This window comes from Canariomyces notabilis (genome assembly GCF_033297395.1).
Source record: "Canariomyces notabilis strain CBS 508.74 unplaced genomic scaffold N656scaffold_27, whole genome shotgun sequence".
In the NCBI taxonomy this organism is placed as follows: Eukaryota; Fungi; Ascomycota; class Sordariomycetes; order Sordariales; family Chaetomiaceae; genus Canariomyces; species Canariomyces notabilis.
The window spans coordinates 257,106-270,087 of NW_027041849.1; the positions used below are offsets into that span (position 1 = coordinate 257,106).

At 53.2% G+C, this 12,982-nt stretch overlaps 7 protein-coding genes and 1 non-coding gene across 8 annotated transcripts; 2 read left to right on the forward strand and 6 right to left on the reverse strand.

Moving 5' to 3' along the window:
• Nucleotides 1-464: 464 nt before the first annotated feature.
• N656DRAFT_783428 (uncharacterized protein) lies at nt 465-2,864 on the forward strand. The gene has a single exon (XM_064815959.1). The coding sequence runs from the start codon at nt 596-598 to the stop codon at nt 2,648-2,650; it is 2,055 nt and encodes a 684-aa protein (XP_064666697.1). The 5' UTR covers nt 465-595; the 3' UTR covers nt 2,651-2,864.
• Nucleotides 2,865-3,039: 175 nt separating this feature from the next.
• Nucleotides 3,040-3,926, reverse strand: N656DRAFT_801246 (GINS complex, PSF2 component; the record flags this gene model as incomplete). Its single annotated transcript, XM_064818095.1, has 2 exons — nt 3,040-3,717; nt 3,813-3,926. 2 exons carry the CDS (start codon nt 3,924-3,926, stop codon nt 3,040-3,042), a joined length of 792 nt encoding a protein of 263 aa, XP_064666698.1.
• Nucleotides 3,927-4,833: 907 nt separating this feature from the next.
• Nucleotides 4,834-6,178, reverse strand: N656DRAFT_358501 (uncharacterized protein). The gene is made up of 3 exons (XM_064809367.1): nt 6,135-6,178; nt 5,267-6,074; nt 4,834-5,203 (listed from the first exon to the last, which is right to left on the reverse strand). Exons 2-3 carry the CDS (start codon nt 5,872-5,874, stop codon nt 4,927-4,929), a joined length of 885 nt encoding a protein of 294 aa, XP_064666699.1. The 5' UTR covers nt 5,875-6,074; nt 6,135-6,178; the 3' UTR covers nt 4,834-4,926.
• On the reverse strand, nt 5,964-6,902 carry N656DRAFT_358449 (uncharacterized protein). Its single transcript, XM_064809366.1, has 3 exons — nt 6,480-6,902; nt 6,135-6,422; nt 5,964-6,074 (listed from the first exon to the last, which is right to left on the reverse strand). The coding sequence occupies exons 1-3, from the start codon at nt 6,798-6,800 to the stop codon at nt 6,054-6,056; spliced, it is 630 nt and encodes a 209-aa protein (XP_064666700.1). The 5' UTR covers nt 6,801-6,902; the 3' UTR covers nt 5,964-6,053.
• A 795-nt stretch (nt 6,903-7,697) lies between these two features.
• On the forward strand, nt 7,698-8,576 carry N656DRAFT_771294 (uncharacterized protein; the record flags this gene model as incomplete). Its single annotated transcript, XM_064813849.1, has 4 exons — nt 7,698-7,761; nt 7,917-8,020; nt 8,051-8,337; nt 8,390-8,576. The coding sequence occupies 4 exons, from the start codon at nt 7,698-7,700 to the stop codon at nt 8,574-8,576; spliced, it is 642 nt and encodes a 213-aa protein (XP_064666701.1).
• Nucleotides 8,192-8,262, reverse strand: N656DRAFT_t124. The gene has a single exon. It is a non-coding gene; the product is annotated as a tRNA-Gly (tRNA).
• Nucleotides 8,577-8,932: 356 nt separating the features above from the next.
• N656DRAFT_801247 (uncharacterized protein) lies at nt 8,933-9,203 on the reverse strand (the record flags this gene model as incomplete). Its single annotated transcript, XM_064818096.1, has 2 exons — nt 8,933-8,956; nt 9,024-9,203. The coding sequence occupies 2 exons, from the start codon at nt 9,201-9,203 to the stop codon at nt 8,933-8,935; spliced, it is 204 nt and encodes a 67-aa protein (XP_064666702.1).
• A 2,405-nt stretch (nt 9,204-11,608) lies between these two features.
• On the reverse strand, nt 11,609-12,812 carry N656DRAFT_716747 (HET-domain-containing protein; the record flags this gene model as incomplete). Its single annotated transcript, XM_064812155.1, has 2 exons — nt 11,609-12,229; nt 12,273-12,812. The coding sequence occupies 2 exons, from the start codon at nt 12,810-12,812 to the stop codon at nt 11,609-11,611; spliced, it is 1,161 nt and encodes a 386-aa protein (XP_064666703.1).
• Nucleotides 12,813-12,982: the final 170 nt, after the last annotated feature.

The window sequence follows — 12,982 nt, forward strand, 5'->3', positions numbered from 1 at the left end:
CGGACTATAATGTCATGAGACAGAACATGCGGACAGAGACCCCCCCTTCCTCTGCTAGGTACCTAAACACTTCTCTCGATGCACACCTTTCCCCCTTGCTATCGGATCCCATCACTTGCCCGCATTCATTGGCGCTGCTGTAACACCACGATCTTTGAAGCTTCTCTGTTATGCTTATCTATGCGGTTGGAAGCCAATCCCAGATACTCCCTACTGTAGAAACAGTGGCGAGAAGTTCCTACCAGATGCTCGGAATTTGAACGGTAGCCTCTTGGTGGTCGCTTCCTTTGTCCCTGCCATCCACGAATAGGACTAATCAACGTCTTTGTTCTTCCAAGAGCATTCAGGCAACCCAGAGACAGCAAAACCCAAGACAGATTACATAAGGCCAGGTACTTGTCAGCTTGTTGGCGCAACCGCATAAATTGAAACCATGCCCATCCCTGAAGAACAACTAAAGGAGAACACGAGCACTCACCTAGAACCAACTGTACCTTTTATTCATTCGCTAAATTTACTTTCTCCTGGTGAGATGTTTCAAAGCATAAACTTTTTTGGAGTCGCTTTTGCCCGTTTCAATCACCAACGACAAAGAATGGCGCCCACACCAAAAGCCGGGACAGGTAGCCCGGCACAGAACAAGCGCTCTCAGACCTCACAGTCATTCCATGGACGTGGAAATGTCAGTCCCAACTACACACCTCGGCAAACGCGGTCCCGGGCGCTCCAACCCGGTGCCGCTCCCTTGATGGCCCTGGACCAGAGCGGCCGACCCACGACTCAGTCCCCGTCAAGGCGGATACCATGCCCTGCTACACGGAGCATCATCCGAAGACGAAGAGCGACCGCCGGTCCTGCAGTAAATAATGCCGCCGTCCAGGCTGCGATTCAGGCACGAGTTGAAACCCCGGCCGAGGAGTGTAAAGCCGACTGCATTGAGGTGGCACTGCCGTCCAACGGTCCGGTTTCTTCTTCCGGGCCCATCTCAGATTCTGTTCCCTTTGTAAAGAAGGAGGAGGAGGATACACTGAGCCTAGAGCAAATACCTAGGTTCCCCAACCCCAACCCAGTCCATGCCGGTTATGTTGACTACAACCATAGGGCTATGATTGTCCCGCCCAACAGTCCGACGCCGCACCTCGACAACGACAAGCCAGTGTTTGACGCGAACTTTACTTTTGGGCATAGGAGTCGGCCTGCTAATGGATCGCAGTTGCCTCCTCCGAGGCTCCAGACCCAGGGATGCCTGCCAAAGGTTGAAGAGCTCCTTGACGGGGTAAGCCCGAAGACCGTGACGGCACAGCCAAACGCCCCAGTATCGGAGGCTGGTCCCCAGCCAAGCAGCTTTGCGGACACGCAGAGCGCTGTCAATGACGGTGGCTCCGAACGGAAAAGGAAGTTCAGCAGCAGCAGTGAGAATTATCATGCTCCTAGCCCCAAACGGGTGAAGCGCAGCAGCAGTTCCTTGTCTGCGGAGGAGAGCCGTCGCGTTAAAGAGGAGTCAGCTAATGATGGCAGTAGCGTCCCGCAGCGTCGATCCTCATCCGTCGTTCCCGTCCACGGTAGTATAAGCAGCGCTCCCGAACTCTCGTCGGCGTCTGGACCAAACCAGATCAGAATTCCCGGCTTCATATTCTACCCAAACGTCAATATCAATGCGGGGCAAAACGTGGTGTACATAACGGGGACTAATAGCGAGGGATACGATGCCGATGACGAGTTGAGCGTTAGAGGGTCGGACGGGCACAAAAGCGAGGGCAACGGCTCTGATACTGATACTTCGGACAAGATTCACACTTCATCAGCCGCCTCTGCTCCCCATACCACAGTGGAAGGGAATAACCCCAACTCAGAGGGTAGTACTGGTTTACCAGATGGTTTCTCGACTCCGGACAGCTCTGCAAACCTTAATAATTTTATCGAGCCAAATAACATGCCGAAAGATGTAGACCGCTGGTCACGCGGTCCAATTTACCATGACCCGGAGGCGGGGTCCACCGACAGCTCGGAGGGTAGTGTCGGTATACCAGACGGTTTCTCGACTTCGGACAGCGATGCGGACCTTGAACATATTTTTCGGTGGTCGGATAGGCCGGAGGATGACTCGGAGGCGGGGTCTACCGGCAGCTCCGAGTATGACTCGGAGACAGGGTCTACCGGCAGCTCCGAGGATGACTCGGAGACAGGGTCTACCCACACCTCGGAGGGTAGTTTTGGTATACCAGATGGTTTCTCAACCCCAGACAGCGATGCGGATCTTGAAGAACATTTTCGTTGGCCGGATAGCCCGGAGGACGACCCGAGTGCTGATTTGTGTCTGCGCGATGGTACCCCCGCAAACGGTTCGACATACTATGACGCTTCGACCGATGAGAAGACGGGGCATTTCCCGGGAACTCTTTGGGATGTGAATGCTCCCACTATGTTCGGTTGGAACGGAGCCACGGGTTCCAGCTTTTACAGCGCTCCCGGCTATTCCAACTATTCCAACTATTCCAACCAAATCCCCACACTGTTCCCTCCCACTCAGGCTCTCGGCATTCCGAACTCTCTGGATAATGACATCCCGAGCCCTCCCGATGTTGAGATGACGGACTTTCCCTATGACAGCGATATCGATATGCCGGACGCCCCCAGCACTTATTACTAACCGGATAACATCATGCGGTCACCTCCCGGTTATCCGCTCGGGGTCGTCTTGTAGCTCTGACGGCTTGCAGCCGCTAGTCATGGGAGCTGGAGAGATAGCTCGAGCAGGCAGACTGACCTGCTTGAGCAGTCGTGGTGAGTAAGAATGACGCCCAGGTAAGTTTGATTGATTGTCGGAGAATCTTGTGATGGCGTGTATTGGCGTGGAAGAGATAGAATGGTTTCGTTTGGATGTTGCACTGCCGGCGATAGAACTGGCGGCCCGGGAGCCGACAAATCGCAATAGATCTGTTCAAAATCACCCTTCCCAAGCACCCGATCACCAAACTTTCCGTGACTGTGGAGTGCAAGTTATCCCCCGTTGGCCCAACCCCGATACGATATCTCGTATCAAATCCCCATCTCTTCATCACTCTCGTCGTCTTCAAGCCCAAGCCCAGGGCCAGCCATCTCCTCCTCCTCCCGTTCGCGCCTCGCCGCCTCAGCTCCGGCCCCAATCTTGCGCACCCCATCCACCACGCCCAGCACAAACCCCCTGCTCTCGGCCAGCTCCATGGCGCCGACACCCCGCAGGCTCATCAACCCGCCGCCGAACCCTTCTAGAGCAGCGGCGCTGCTCCTCATCTTGGCAGCCCGAACCTCGACCAAGTCCCGCAACAGTCCCCGAATCTCCCCCGCAGACGCCCCGCCCAGCCCGGCCATGTCGTCCCCGGCGTGCGCGAGCAGCTGCTCCGCCACCTCAAGCCAGTGGTACGGCAGGTACCCCGCGGGCGCGGCGGCGGTGCAGGAAGAGGGGAGGAACGGCGGGGATAAGATGGTTGTGGTCGTCGTGGTATCATATTGGTGAGCGTGGCCCGGGCGGGCGGGGTCAGCGCGCGACGGGGCCGGGGGCGGCGGGGAGAAGGCGGATGGGTCTTCCTTGGTCTCGCGGTGGATGATTTCGGCGAGCGATGATGGGTGCAGCCAGGGTGGAGGGACGATGTTGGCGCGGCGCTGTTTCTTGAGGAGGAGGGCTAACCACAGGGGTAGGTCCGCGCGGTGTAGTGGGCGGAGGGGTGGGGTTTTGCCCTGTTTGTGAGGGGTGGTGGGTGGTTAGTTTAATTGAGAAAGAAAGGAGGGAAGGAAGGGGGGAGGTGGGATGGGGAAGGGCAATTGAGGCTTACACCTAGGAGCTCGATGCTTTCAAGTCGTTGGCGCGGAACCACGGTCACCAGCTCCATCTCGGCGAGGAAGGCCGCTTCGGAGTGGTTGAGCCCCGGCGGGAGCGGGAGCGCCATGGTGTGCGTGTGTCTGTGACTGGAGAGAATGGATTGTCACCTCGGCATCGTATGTAGATTGAAGAGCTCGGCGTTTCTATACGAACGCAGGCGTGTGACTTTGAGGTGAAGTGGAATTGGTCCCTCGTGCTCGAACAGTGCTGGAGACGTGTCGTCAATCGCGGACGTGGGGCTGCATTGTTTGTGCATGGTTTACGCGAGCGGGGACAGGAGCTGTGTGTGGAGCTTTCAGCGGCTTGGCGAGATTTAAGGTGTGTGTAGGGCTGAGAGCGCCAAGCCGGCAATGGTTCTCGTCTTCTTCCACTTGGTCTTACGGTCACGGATGTTCCAAAGACTGTTGCACTCCCTTGAGTGTCCTTGGACCTTGGGTACTTTGTACTGAAGGACATCGATTTCTACCCAGAGAATCGAGCCAGCTTCAGAATGATGGACCTCCGATGCCGGATGGGAGGGTCCAGCTCGCGGCAACCAAGCTCCATGGAGTCATGGACCAAGATGCCGTGGTAGAGACAGTGTGTGCCTGGCTCCATGCGGATTTGGGAAGCTGTGTTTTGGTATTGAGTTACTCGTCGACGTTCCCATGGCGGCGCCGGCGCAGGTAGTTCCCTCAAATGGTAGATCCGGTCACCCCGATTCCGGCCTCACTGTTCGGGTTGCTACCAGGTTCTCACTTGGTTGACTTGGTTGACTTGGCTGAGAAGTTGCAGAGTGTGCTGCTGCTGTCCAACAGCCGAGGTCTACCGAGTTTGGGAAGCGCAGCCACGCCTGACGGCTCCAAATGCCAAAGTCAAAGTTGCCAAACAGAATTCCATTAAACGTCGTCGTGGTCAACACCCTGCGAAGGTGCCAATCGATATGACCTAGCCAGTCGGTGATCCTTATTGCTGTCCTAGAATCAAGACCAAAACCATATTCCATACTGGACACTCGCCCCTTGTATATCACTCATAAAAACCATCCGTTAAGCGACAATTTGTCTGAGAGAAGGAAAACAAAACGCTCAACGTGTAACGCACATCTCAGGTATGTCCCCGCGTTTTCGCCTGTGTTGCTGTTTCGCCCGTTGGTGCTTTCTGGTGAGGTGCCGGAGGAGATGATCCTTCCTCGCAAAGGAGCTGCGACACCACTTGCAGACCTGCCTTTCCGTGGACAGATTGAAACGAGCAGCCTCATCGGGGTGTTTGGAACAAATGTGCCTGTTTAATCCTGCCCTGTACGCATGCCCTTTGCCACAGAGAGGGCATTCTTCTGGCCTATCAAGCTTGCGGCGCTCTCTTCTGTGACCTTGTCAGAATATGGTGTGGAGGCAGCTGGATCGCGTGTTCAGGGAAGTGACTTACGCAGGGAGACTGTGTCTGTTGTGAGGTTTATGGACAGTACTCAATCTGGACGACGATGATTCAACCTCAGAGATCAGATCTGCGCCCTGGAGTATGCCTTGTCCGACATCTCCAATAACACCCTGTTCCATTGGCAGCTGCGACCAGCCAATGGAAGATCCATGTACAAAGTTGATATGGGGAGCTGGCGATGATAAGCTCAGCAGATCAGGGGAGAGACCAGGGGAGAGACCCAGCGTTTCCGGCGTCGTAGGCGAGTTCGTGGAGCCAGACTCGACTGAAGACGGGCTCCACGTCATGTGATTCGGGATCGCTGGGGAGCTGGCGTCAGCTAAGCCTGCCGATGGAGTTTCGGGTAAATCGAAGTTATCAATAAGCTCAATGGGACTCGAAATGGAGAGATCTATCCCAAGGTTTCTGAGAATGAGATTCGGGTCTGGACCACGATCTTGGGCTGATATATAGCCATCTGTCGACGGTTCGAGAGGTAGCGGCTCCCTAGAACTGCCGTTGCTAAAATCAGAAGTGGGCCATTTGGCGAATGAACCGTCGAAAACGTCGCTATCCAAGGAAGGCCAGGAGGCCAAATCGTCATTTGGCGCCTCCATCTTGCGCCAAGAGGGACTCAGCGCAAACACTTTGTGTCTCTTCGGCGGCCACGGGCGGCGGGCCCTGATTTTTGTGAGACGGCTTGCAGTTCTTGATGTAGTTGGGTGCTTGGAGCAGTAGCTTTCGTTCTGTTTCGCTATCCGAAGTACGGATTGCAGCGGGACCTTTTAACGACGAACTATCCAGGTCCGACAATCTGCTATACCAGCCAGTTCGCGTCAGCATCAGAATTTAACGAGAAGAGAGAGCGGCTACATACGTTTTCCATGGTACATAAAGGGCGAGTTTGCCGACTCAACCTCCTTCGAGCCCCTTTTCCGCGCCCTGAACCGCCGGGACTGGATTCCCAGCATTGTGCCAACTTCTCCGTCCAGACGTGAGGAATCCCGCTCAAGGAGCACACAAAGCACATGGCATCTAGCTGCCAGAAAGAGGTGGCAACTTCCATTGCGCCTGTTTGCACTCCTCTCGGGACCCCTGTCAGGACGGAGAAAGAAGGTCTGGCAGGGGGCGACCCGCCAGAATGGTTGCCAGGGCGACACCGTGGCTATTGACAGCTTTTGTTAGCAACTTGAACGGATATGGAGAAGGACAAGAGTCTCACTTTATTGTCCGAAGCGAAGGAAGTTCCTCGACTGGATAAAGAAATCCAGAAAGTTAAGCGGAGCGGCAAATAATCCTCACAACCCACGGAGTCAACAACACCCGGAAGCATTGAATGGGGAGAAGGGTGGTTCTCTATCATAATGCTCTGCTGCGAGGAAGATGCGTGGAACCCATCGAACGGGAATCGCCATTTCCTCGCAGCAAAGCGATTGCTCATGATAGAGAACCACCCTTCTCCCCATAGATGCTTGCCCAGGCAAACTGGACAGCGTTGCCTGGGCAAGCACCTGTCGATTGGACGAGCGCGCTTTCCAGGCATTGTTGACTCCGTGAGCTGTTGAGAGTAAGAGGGCTTTGGTGAAGGAAGGAAGGAAGGAAGGTGGGATGCGCCGATGGGTAGATCGAGAATTTAAGATACCATGTGCGACCCCTCATCAATGTCACCGTTACCAGACCGGAACCTGAGCAGCGCGCATTCGCCGCTGCCGTTGGTGGTATAACAGAAGTATTTTGCGAGCAATCGATGATTGGACCTTTTGGGGTCCTACAAGGCAGATACCTCCAAATTCTGCCATCTTCCCTGCCCGTCCATTTCGGTGTGGATGGCCTTCGTTATTGGATGCCTTACTTTTTGGGATGGAGGCTTACAAGCTCGCAGATGGAGTCAGCCAACCGGGAAGACTGTGTATCCGACGTATGCGACTACACTCGGCCACCAGTGCCCTGGCTGCTTGACATTTGGCCGCCAAGTATCGAGGATATAGTATGGAAGGTATCCCCATTCGTCCTTAGCAATGTACGGATGCAGTACATGCAGTACCATGTTTGCCCAAAAGCTAGCATCGCTATAACTCGGCCTGAATCGTGCCAAGGGCCAACATGCACACGCCGAGGCCGAAGAAAGATTGAGTGTTCTGCTTTATTAAAGGGTTGAAAAGATATCGCCAGTCCCACACTTTCAGCACAGGATTATTCTGGACGAGAAGTTAAAGAGGTTAGAGGGTAATTCAACCGGTGGTCCAGAGCCCGAACGGGGTGCCAGAAATGCCTGGCTAACACTCCGCTCCATCTTGGAAAGGTAAGGTACCTTAGGCAGCTAGGCAAAGAGGACAAAGACATATCCCGCTCGACTGAGAACCGGATTGTAACCTCCAGTCCCTCGAGACTCCTCAGAGTCAGAGTCTATGCGTCCCGGACCACAACGCCAAAGCTCACAATGGAGATCCAACCCAATTTCGAAGTTATCTCACAAACATACCGCAAACTCTCCATGCAGTTTGGTAGACTTGAGTCTTCCCACCATTGACAACGGCGCAAGGATATTACAAGCACTTGAAGCACTATAAAATACCGTGCAAAGTACCCGCCAAGCTGTGGAGAGAACAGAACTCCGAGTCCGCCTGACACCTTTACACGGTTGGAGATTCGAATACAGGCAATGTTCGTGGTGGCATCGAACTGTCAGAGTCAGAGTCTATGCGTCCAAGTCTTGTTGCGCCCGCATTCTTGCCTAAACACCACACTGGTGCATCTGTCCTTGTGAGTGACCTCCGTGACGAGTCTCAACAGATTGTCCCATACTGCCCATGGAGAGGACGCATCCTGCATGGGCACGTTAGCCGCATCGGAAATTGGGGTCCAACTTGCCGAGGAAAAGTCTCTGAAATACCACGACTTGGATTCTTCTCAGTTTGCTACATTGCCAATTGGTGCGTCAGCCCCGAATCGAACGCGGCGACCATCGATGGCAACAATGGGTTTTACCACTTCACTACTAATTCACTCCGACTGCCCGTGGGGGGTGAATGTAGGAAGGGGAACTTGACTTGTATAACCAATGCGACTTCTCTACGCAGGTATGTTGTAGTTGGAATCAAGTCCTGTCTATGCCTGCTTATTCCTCACCAGGATTTCGACTGGAAACCTGAAGAAAACACGTTACTACTTACTAGTGCCACCTCAGAACTTGCAACAGATGGATCCATGCAAGATATTTAGTGATTGTGTCGACTTCAGCAGGCGTGCTAGATCATATTCCCCTTTTAAAAAGGGAGGAGGGAAGCGTTCGAACGGTTACGGAGCAGGGGTGAACTGAAAAAGAGTCTTCGATAAACATCATCTATGCTGAACTCCATGCTATGCTTGGGTACCAGCCCGGCTTGCGTCGTTGGTCGCCCCAGGCGGCCTGCTCTAAACACCCATTCCGATTCTATACAGACCCATGTTGAAAAGCCAATGTATAATGCGCCCTCTTACGCCGCCCCAGATGCAATGTGCCTGAAAATGAAAACCAAACCGCTTAAACCCAACAAACGAAACAAAAAAGCCAGAAAAGTCAACGCATGCCCGATATCGCTGAGTGATAAAGATTGAATTGCCATCTTCAAGTTGTTCATCGTCGAAGTCCGAGTCCGGAAGAGACCTTCTAGAAATGAGGGAACAGTAGCATCATTATCTTCGACTCCCAGAGTAACCCTGCCAGTCATTGACAGTACTAATTAGCAAGACATCCCCATGATCAATTTTCAATGGACAAGCTTACACCGCGGGACGAGGATGAATTGCCGCCAGATGTAGACCCGGAATTGCCACGGGAGCTCGAACTTGAACTGCCGCTGGTCGGAGGAGGAATGACATCAGGCTTGAGGATGCTGAGAGCCGAGCCGTGCTTGAGCACGTCGTCCCAGTTGGTGCTGGACGAGCCTCCGTTGTTGCTGGACATTTTTGCTGGAGACTGTGTGATGATAGTGCTAGTACTAGTAGCAGTATTGGTGAAGGATGAGAAGTATGCACGTTCTTGATTGCTAGGAGCGAATGGAGTCGAGCTGATGTTGATATTGAGTTGTCGAGGTTGTTGTCGATGCTGCAATCCAACCGACTTGAAGCCAGTATCGTCCCAGACTTATATATCATGATGGCAAGCAAGTGAAGGATGGGATGATGCTCCAAATAGGATCGTCACGCAAGTATCAACTACAATGACAGCTGTTTCTCGTCAAGGAGAACGGGGGCTAATTGAGGCTTCGATGTCCCGCGAATCGGTGCCTGGTTGTGATCCCTTGCAGTTGGATTGTGGCTTCAGATACCGAGGCTCATGAACAAGTTTGGAACAGGTCGGATACCAGTCCTATGGTTGCGCGAAAAGTCTAACTTGGAGTTCGCAGTCGCGTAGGTCAGGTGTGCACCATGCTTACCTCGGTTTGGATCCGATAGCCAGACACATTGTTTGGGTCCTAGAGCTGCCTAAGGGCTGTACTGTAGCAGTCTTGATACTCACCATGGCTTCGTTTCTCGGCCACCAAGCTTCTTCCATTCCAAAGAGGAAGCGGCGGATCAATCAGATTCAGAAGCAGCCACCAGAGTGGGTCTATGACTCTATGCCCGGTACCTAGCTAGTTTGCCATGCCTGTTTCTCGCTTGTTTGGTGTTTTTCATGTCAGCGGTTTAGTTGGCTGAGCGCGGGTGTGCCCCAAATAGCACGTGGTCGGATCTTGCTCGCATTCGAGATTTGCCCAGCCGGCATGTAAACCGTGAAAAAAATGCCTTACCGCAGGGCTGAAGTGGTTCTTAAACAGCTTTCGTGTAACCCCTGTAAGCACCTAATCCTAAAACATGCTTAGTGTACAAGACCGTTAGACGCCACTCTGGTGAAGGGGTGTGGGGCGCCGGACCTTCCCGACTTGTGGGCAGGCCGGGCCGGCCCCACCTCCCAAGCTACCGGTACTTGAAGCCCGCAAACAATTATCAGAATTAATAATGATTACAGTCAGACCTACACATAACGATCTCAGATATAACGATTACCTACACTTAACAGTTAATAATACCCTAAGCCCATCGTTATTCGTATAGAAGATTGCAATTACCTATCTAATAAGATAATCGTTAGAATTTCTACTGAGTAATACATACAAATCGCTATAGTCAGGGGGTTCTTAGAGCTTTGGCCTCCCTAAAATGGTTAGCTAAGCAGCCTTGGGGCACCGCTGAACCTACGATTTTAGAGTCGAGAGGCAGCAGTGCCCCACAGATTACCCTCTTGGGCAGGAAGTCGGTCAACTCTGGATAGCGATAACCTGGAATCAAACGGTCAAATTTCTGTAACCGACCCAATCGTTATGTGCAGGTTAGCCTGTATTAGAATGCGTCAAACATTGATGTTGCTGCCTTGTCCGGTGTGATACGGCTTAGGCTCTCAGGGCCTCCCCAGCCCGAGAAGACGCCACAGCGCCACTCCGTCAAAGACCCTAGGGTTATTCTGGCGATCATCAATTCGTCTGACTCTGAGTCTCTGAGTGCGCGACACTGCGACAGACCTCGGAATCCGCAATTAGACATTCACTGACACTGCTTGTGCCTTTAGGTTTCCCAATGTTCACCTAGACAGCAATACCTTCCCAAATAGAATCGCGGGAATTGGATTTGGGGAAGCAATCTCAAACGGCGGAGTCGCGGACACATTGTTAGGCAGGATCGAAAGGTGTTGAGTCACTCAATGGTACCTTACACCTCAGCTGCGGGCTCCTTCCAAGTTTAGCGCCTCTATGTGGCTCGTCTGGCGTGGGAGGTATTGAAGAGCCAACTTTGGGGCCTTGGGCTTGCTACGGTTTCGCTGTCTCGCTGAGTCGGAATCGCTGTATGTGTCCAGCTGATCCCGTCCTTGTGGTATGGAAAGGGACAAGGGTTGGCCTTAGTAGGACTGTAGGACCTAGGTGCAAGAAATGCGTCAAATGCCCAATCACACATACTGGATCCGTCATTAACAATACCGCGCCCATTGCACTCGACTCGCCAGGTCATAGAGAAGGGCTCTACTATGGATGAAGGTTAGATATGTTACCTAGTACGCTCGCTAACGGATGAGAACCTCAGAAAGTGGACTAGACGCAAACCATCCTTGCATACACTCGTTGCGCAAACGCACATCGCTAGCTGATACCCCTTCCCTGTCCACGGCCTTATGCATGCGGTATGTTCCAACCCTCTTGAAATTGACATTACCCCTGTTTTCTAATACGAGGACAATTCCAGAAGAATAGATGCCAAATCGGGTATCATCACTGGGGCCTCGCCCGACGAGTTCGTTGCCCACAAGTTCAAGGCAAAACACCTGGACGTTTGCCATCTTCATATCTTCCTCGCAGTCAAAGAGCGCGAGAATGACTGGGCATTCAGGTTGTCCGGCTCCTGTTCGTTCTGCATCAAGTTCGCGCCCGCTAGTAGCACTGCTCGTTCATCCCACGGGTGCGGAAAATACACCTCCCTAGGCCATAGCTTGTTGCTACAAGCATCCGCACCAGTTGCCAGGCAAGTGACCGGACGGAGATGTCCCTGGATGCGGAGAGTACCGCTTGCCACTTGGCCAAAAGGCGTGGGCGGACTCGTTGTGGTAACCCTTGCACCAAGGAGAGTGAACGTAGGGGGAGTACCTTTGAAGGGCATATCTCCCCATCTGACCGGTCCTCCCAAGGAGGCCCATGACCAACTCGGAAATCCAGCGGGCTGATCTCTGCTTCCTTCCTTTAACCCTCCATATTTGCCCCATAGCAGATCCCTAGCCAGGGTCGACTCCCACAATTCAGCCAAATAGCGACCAATACCTGCCTCGGAGTATTTTGCGGCAATAGCCGAGATTGCAGGAAGCCTATCTTGGGGGAACGAGAGTTTGCGACTGGAAAACTCCTGAACAATTTCGTACCATGTTGCCCAGTTACGGATCCCGGATGAAAGATCGGCTGCCGTGGGGATCTTTCCCCGTTTCGAGACCAGCTCTGCCATGGTTGTAATGGACGTCGGGTTGATTCTGAGATACATCGTAGTATTTAGCAGTCCGACAGGACCAGCGCAGACCGTGAGTGCCATAGATGAGGGTTCGGGTGGACAGGAGATGCTCCTGCAGTGTCCATGCCCTTGTGTGGATTGGTTCGCCGCCTGGGCGGAAGTATTTGGAGAGAATGACATGTCCCTCTTCTCGGTTGGGAGTCTTGTATCGGAGCCGTACGCTCTGTGAGGCTGGCCAACATACAGATAAGAACCCCTCGTCACTCCCGCTAGCATTGGCAGCAGACACGGTAAGTGCAGCCGAAGTATAGATCTTGTGCATATCTCCAAGTTGGTTGGCCACGTCGCCTTCGTCGTCCTGGACAATACACAGGCTGTCTATCCAGAGACTCCTGAACCCTAGTTTGCGTGTTATCTCGACGGCATCCTGAATTGTCTTGGGCAGAGCAGCAAGCGTGAACGACTTCAGTCGCTCGTCAGTATTTTCTTTTGTCGTTTTGTGCGAGTGGGTGCCCGCTCCCCAGCAGTAACTGAGGGCGACATACAGCATATCAAAGGTAAGAGCCGAAGGGCTCTCTGCCACTCTCTCTCAGACTGATTGTATCTTGGTTGGAACTCCCGACGTCAATAGACCGCTTTGATTGGAATGGAAGGCTTTTGAATTGCTCTTGACAGAGCTTGTGAGTGATGCCGCACTGGATAAGCCAGGATTTGGCTAGC

Coding starts and splice junctions, on each gene's coding strand:
- N656DRAFT_783428 (XM_064815959.1), top strand. CDS start 596: ATGGCGCCCACACCAAAAGCCGGGACAGGTAGCCCGGCACAGAACAAG.
- N656DRAFT_358501 (XM_064809367.1), bottom strand. CDS start 5,874: ATGGAGGCGCCAAATGACGATTTGGCCTCCTGGCCTTCCTTGGATAGC. Junction 5,204..5,266: donor AACAGACACAGTCTCCCTGC/GTAAGTCACTTC, acceptor ACAAGGTCACAG/AAGAGAGCGCCGCAAGCTTG.
- N656DRAFT_358449 (XM_064809366.1), bottom strand. CDS start 6,800: ATGCCTGGAAAGCGCGCTCGTCCAATCGACAGGTGCTTGCCCAGGCAA. Junction 6,423..6,479: donor CCTTCGCTTCGGACAATAAA/GTGAGACTCTTG, acceptor AGCTGTCAATAG/CCACGGTGTCGCCCTGGCAA. Junction 6,075..6,134: donor CTTTATGTACCATGGAAAAC/GTATGTAGCCGC, acceptor TGGCTGGTATAG/CAGATTGTCGGACCTGGATA.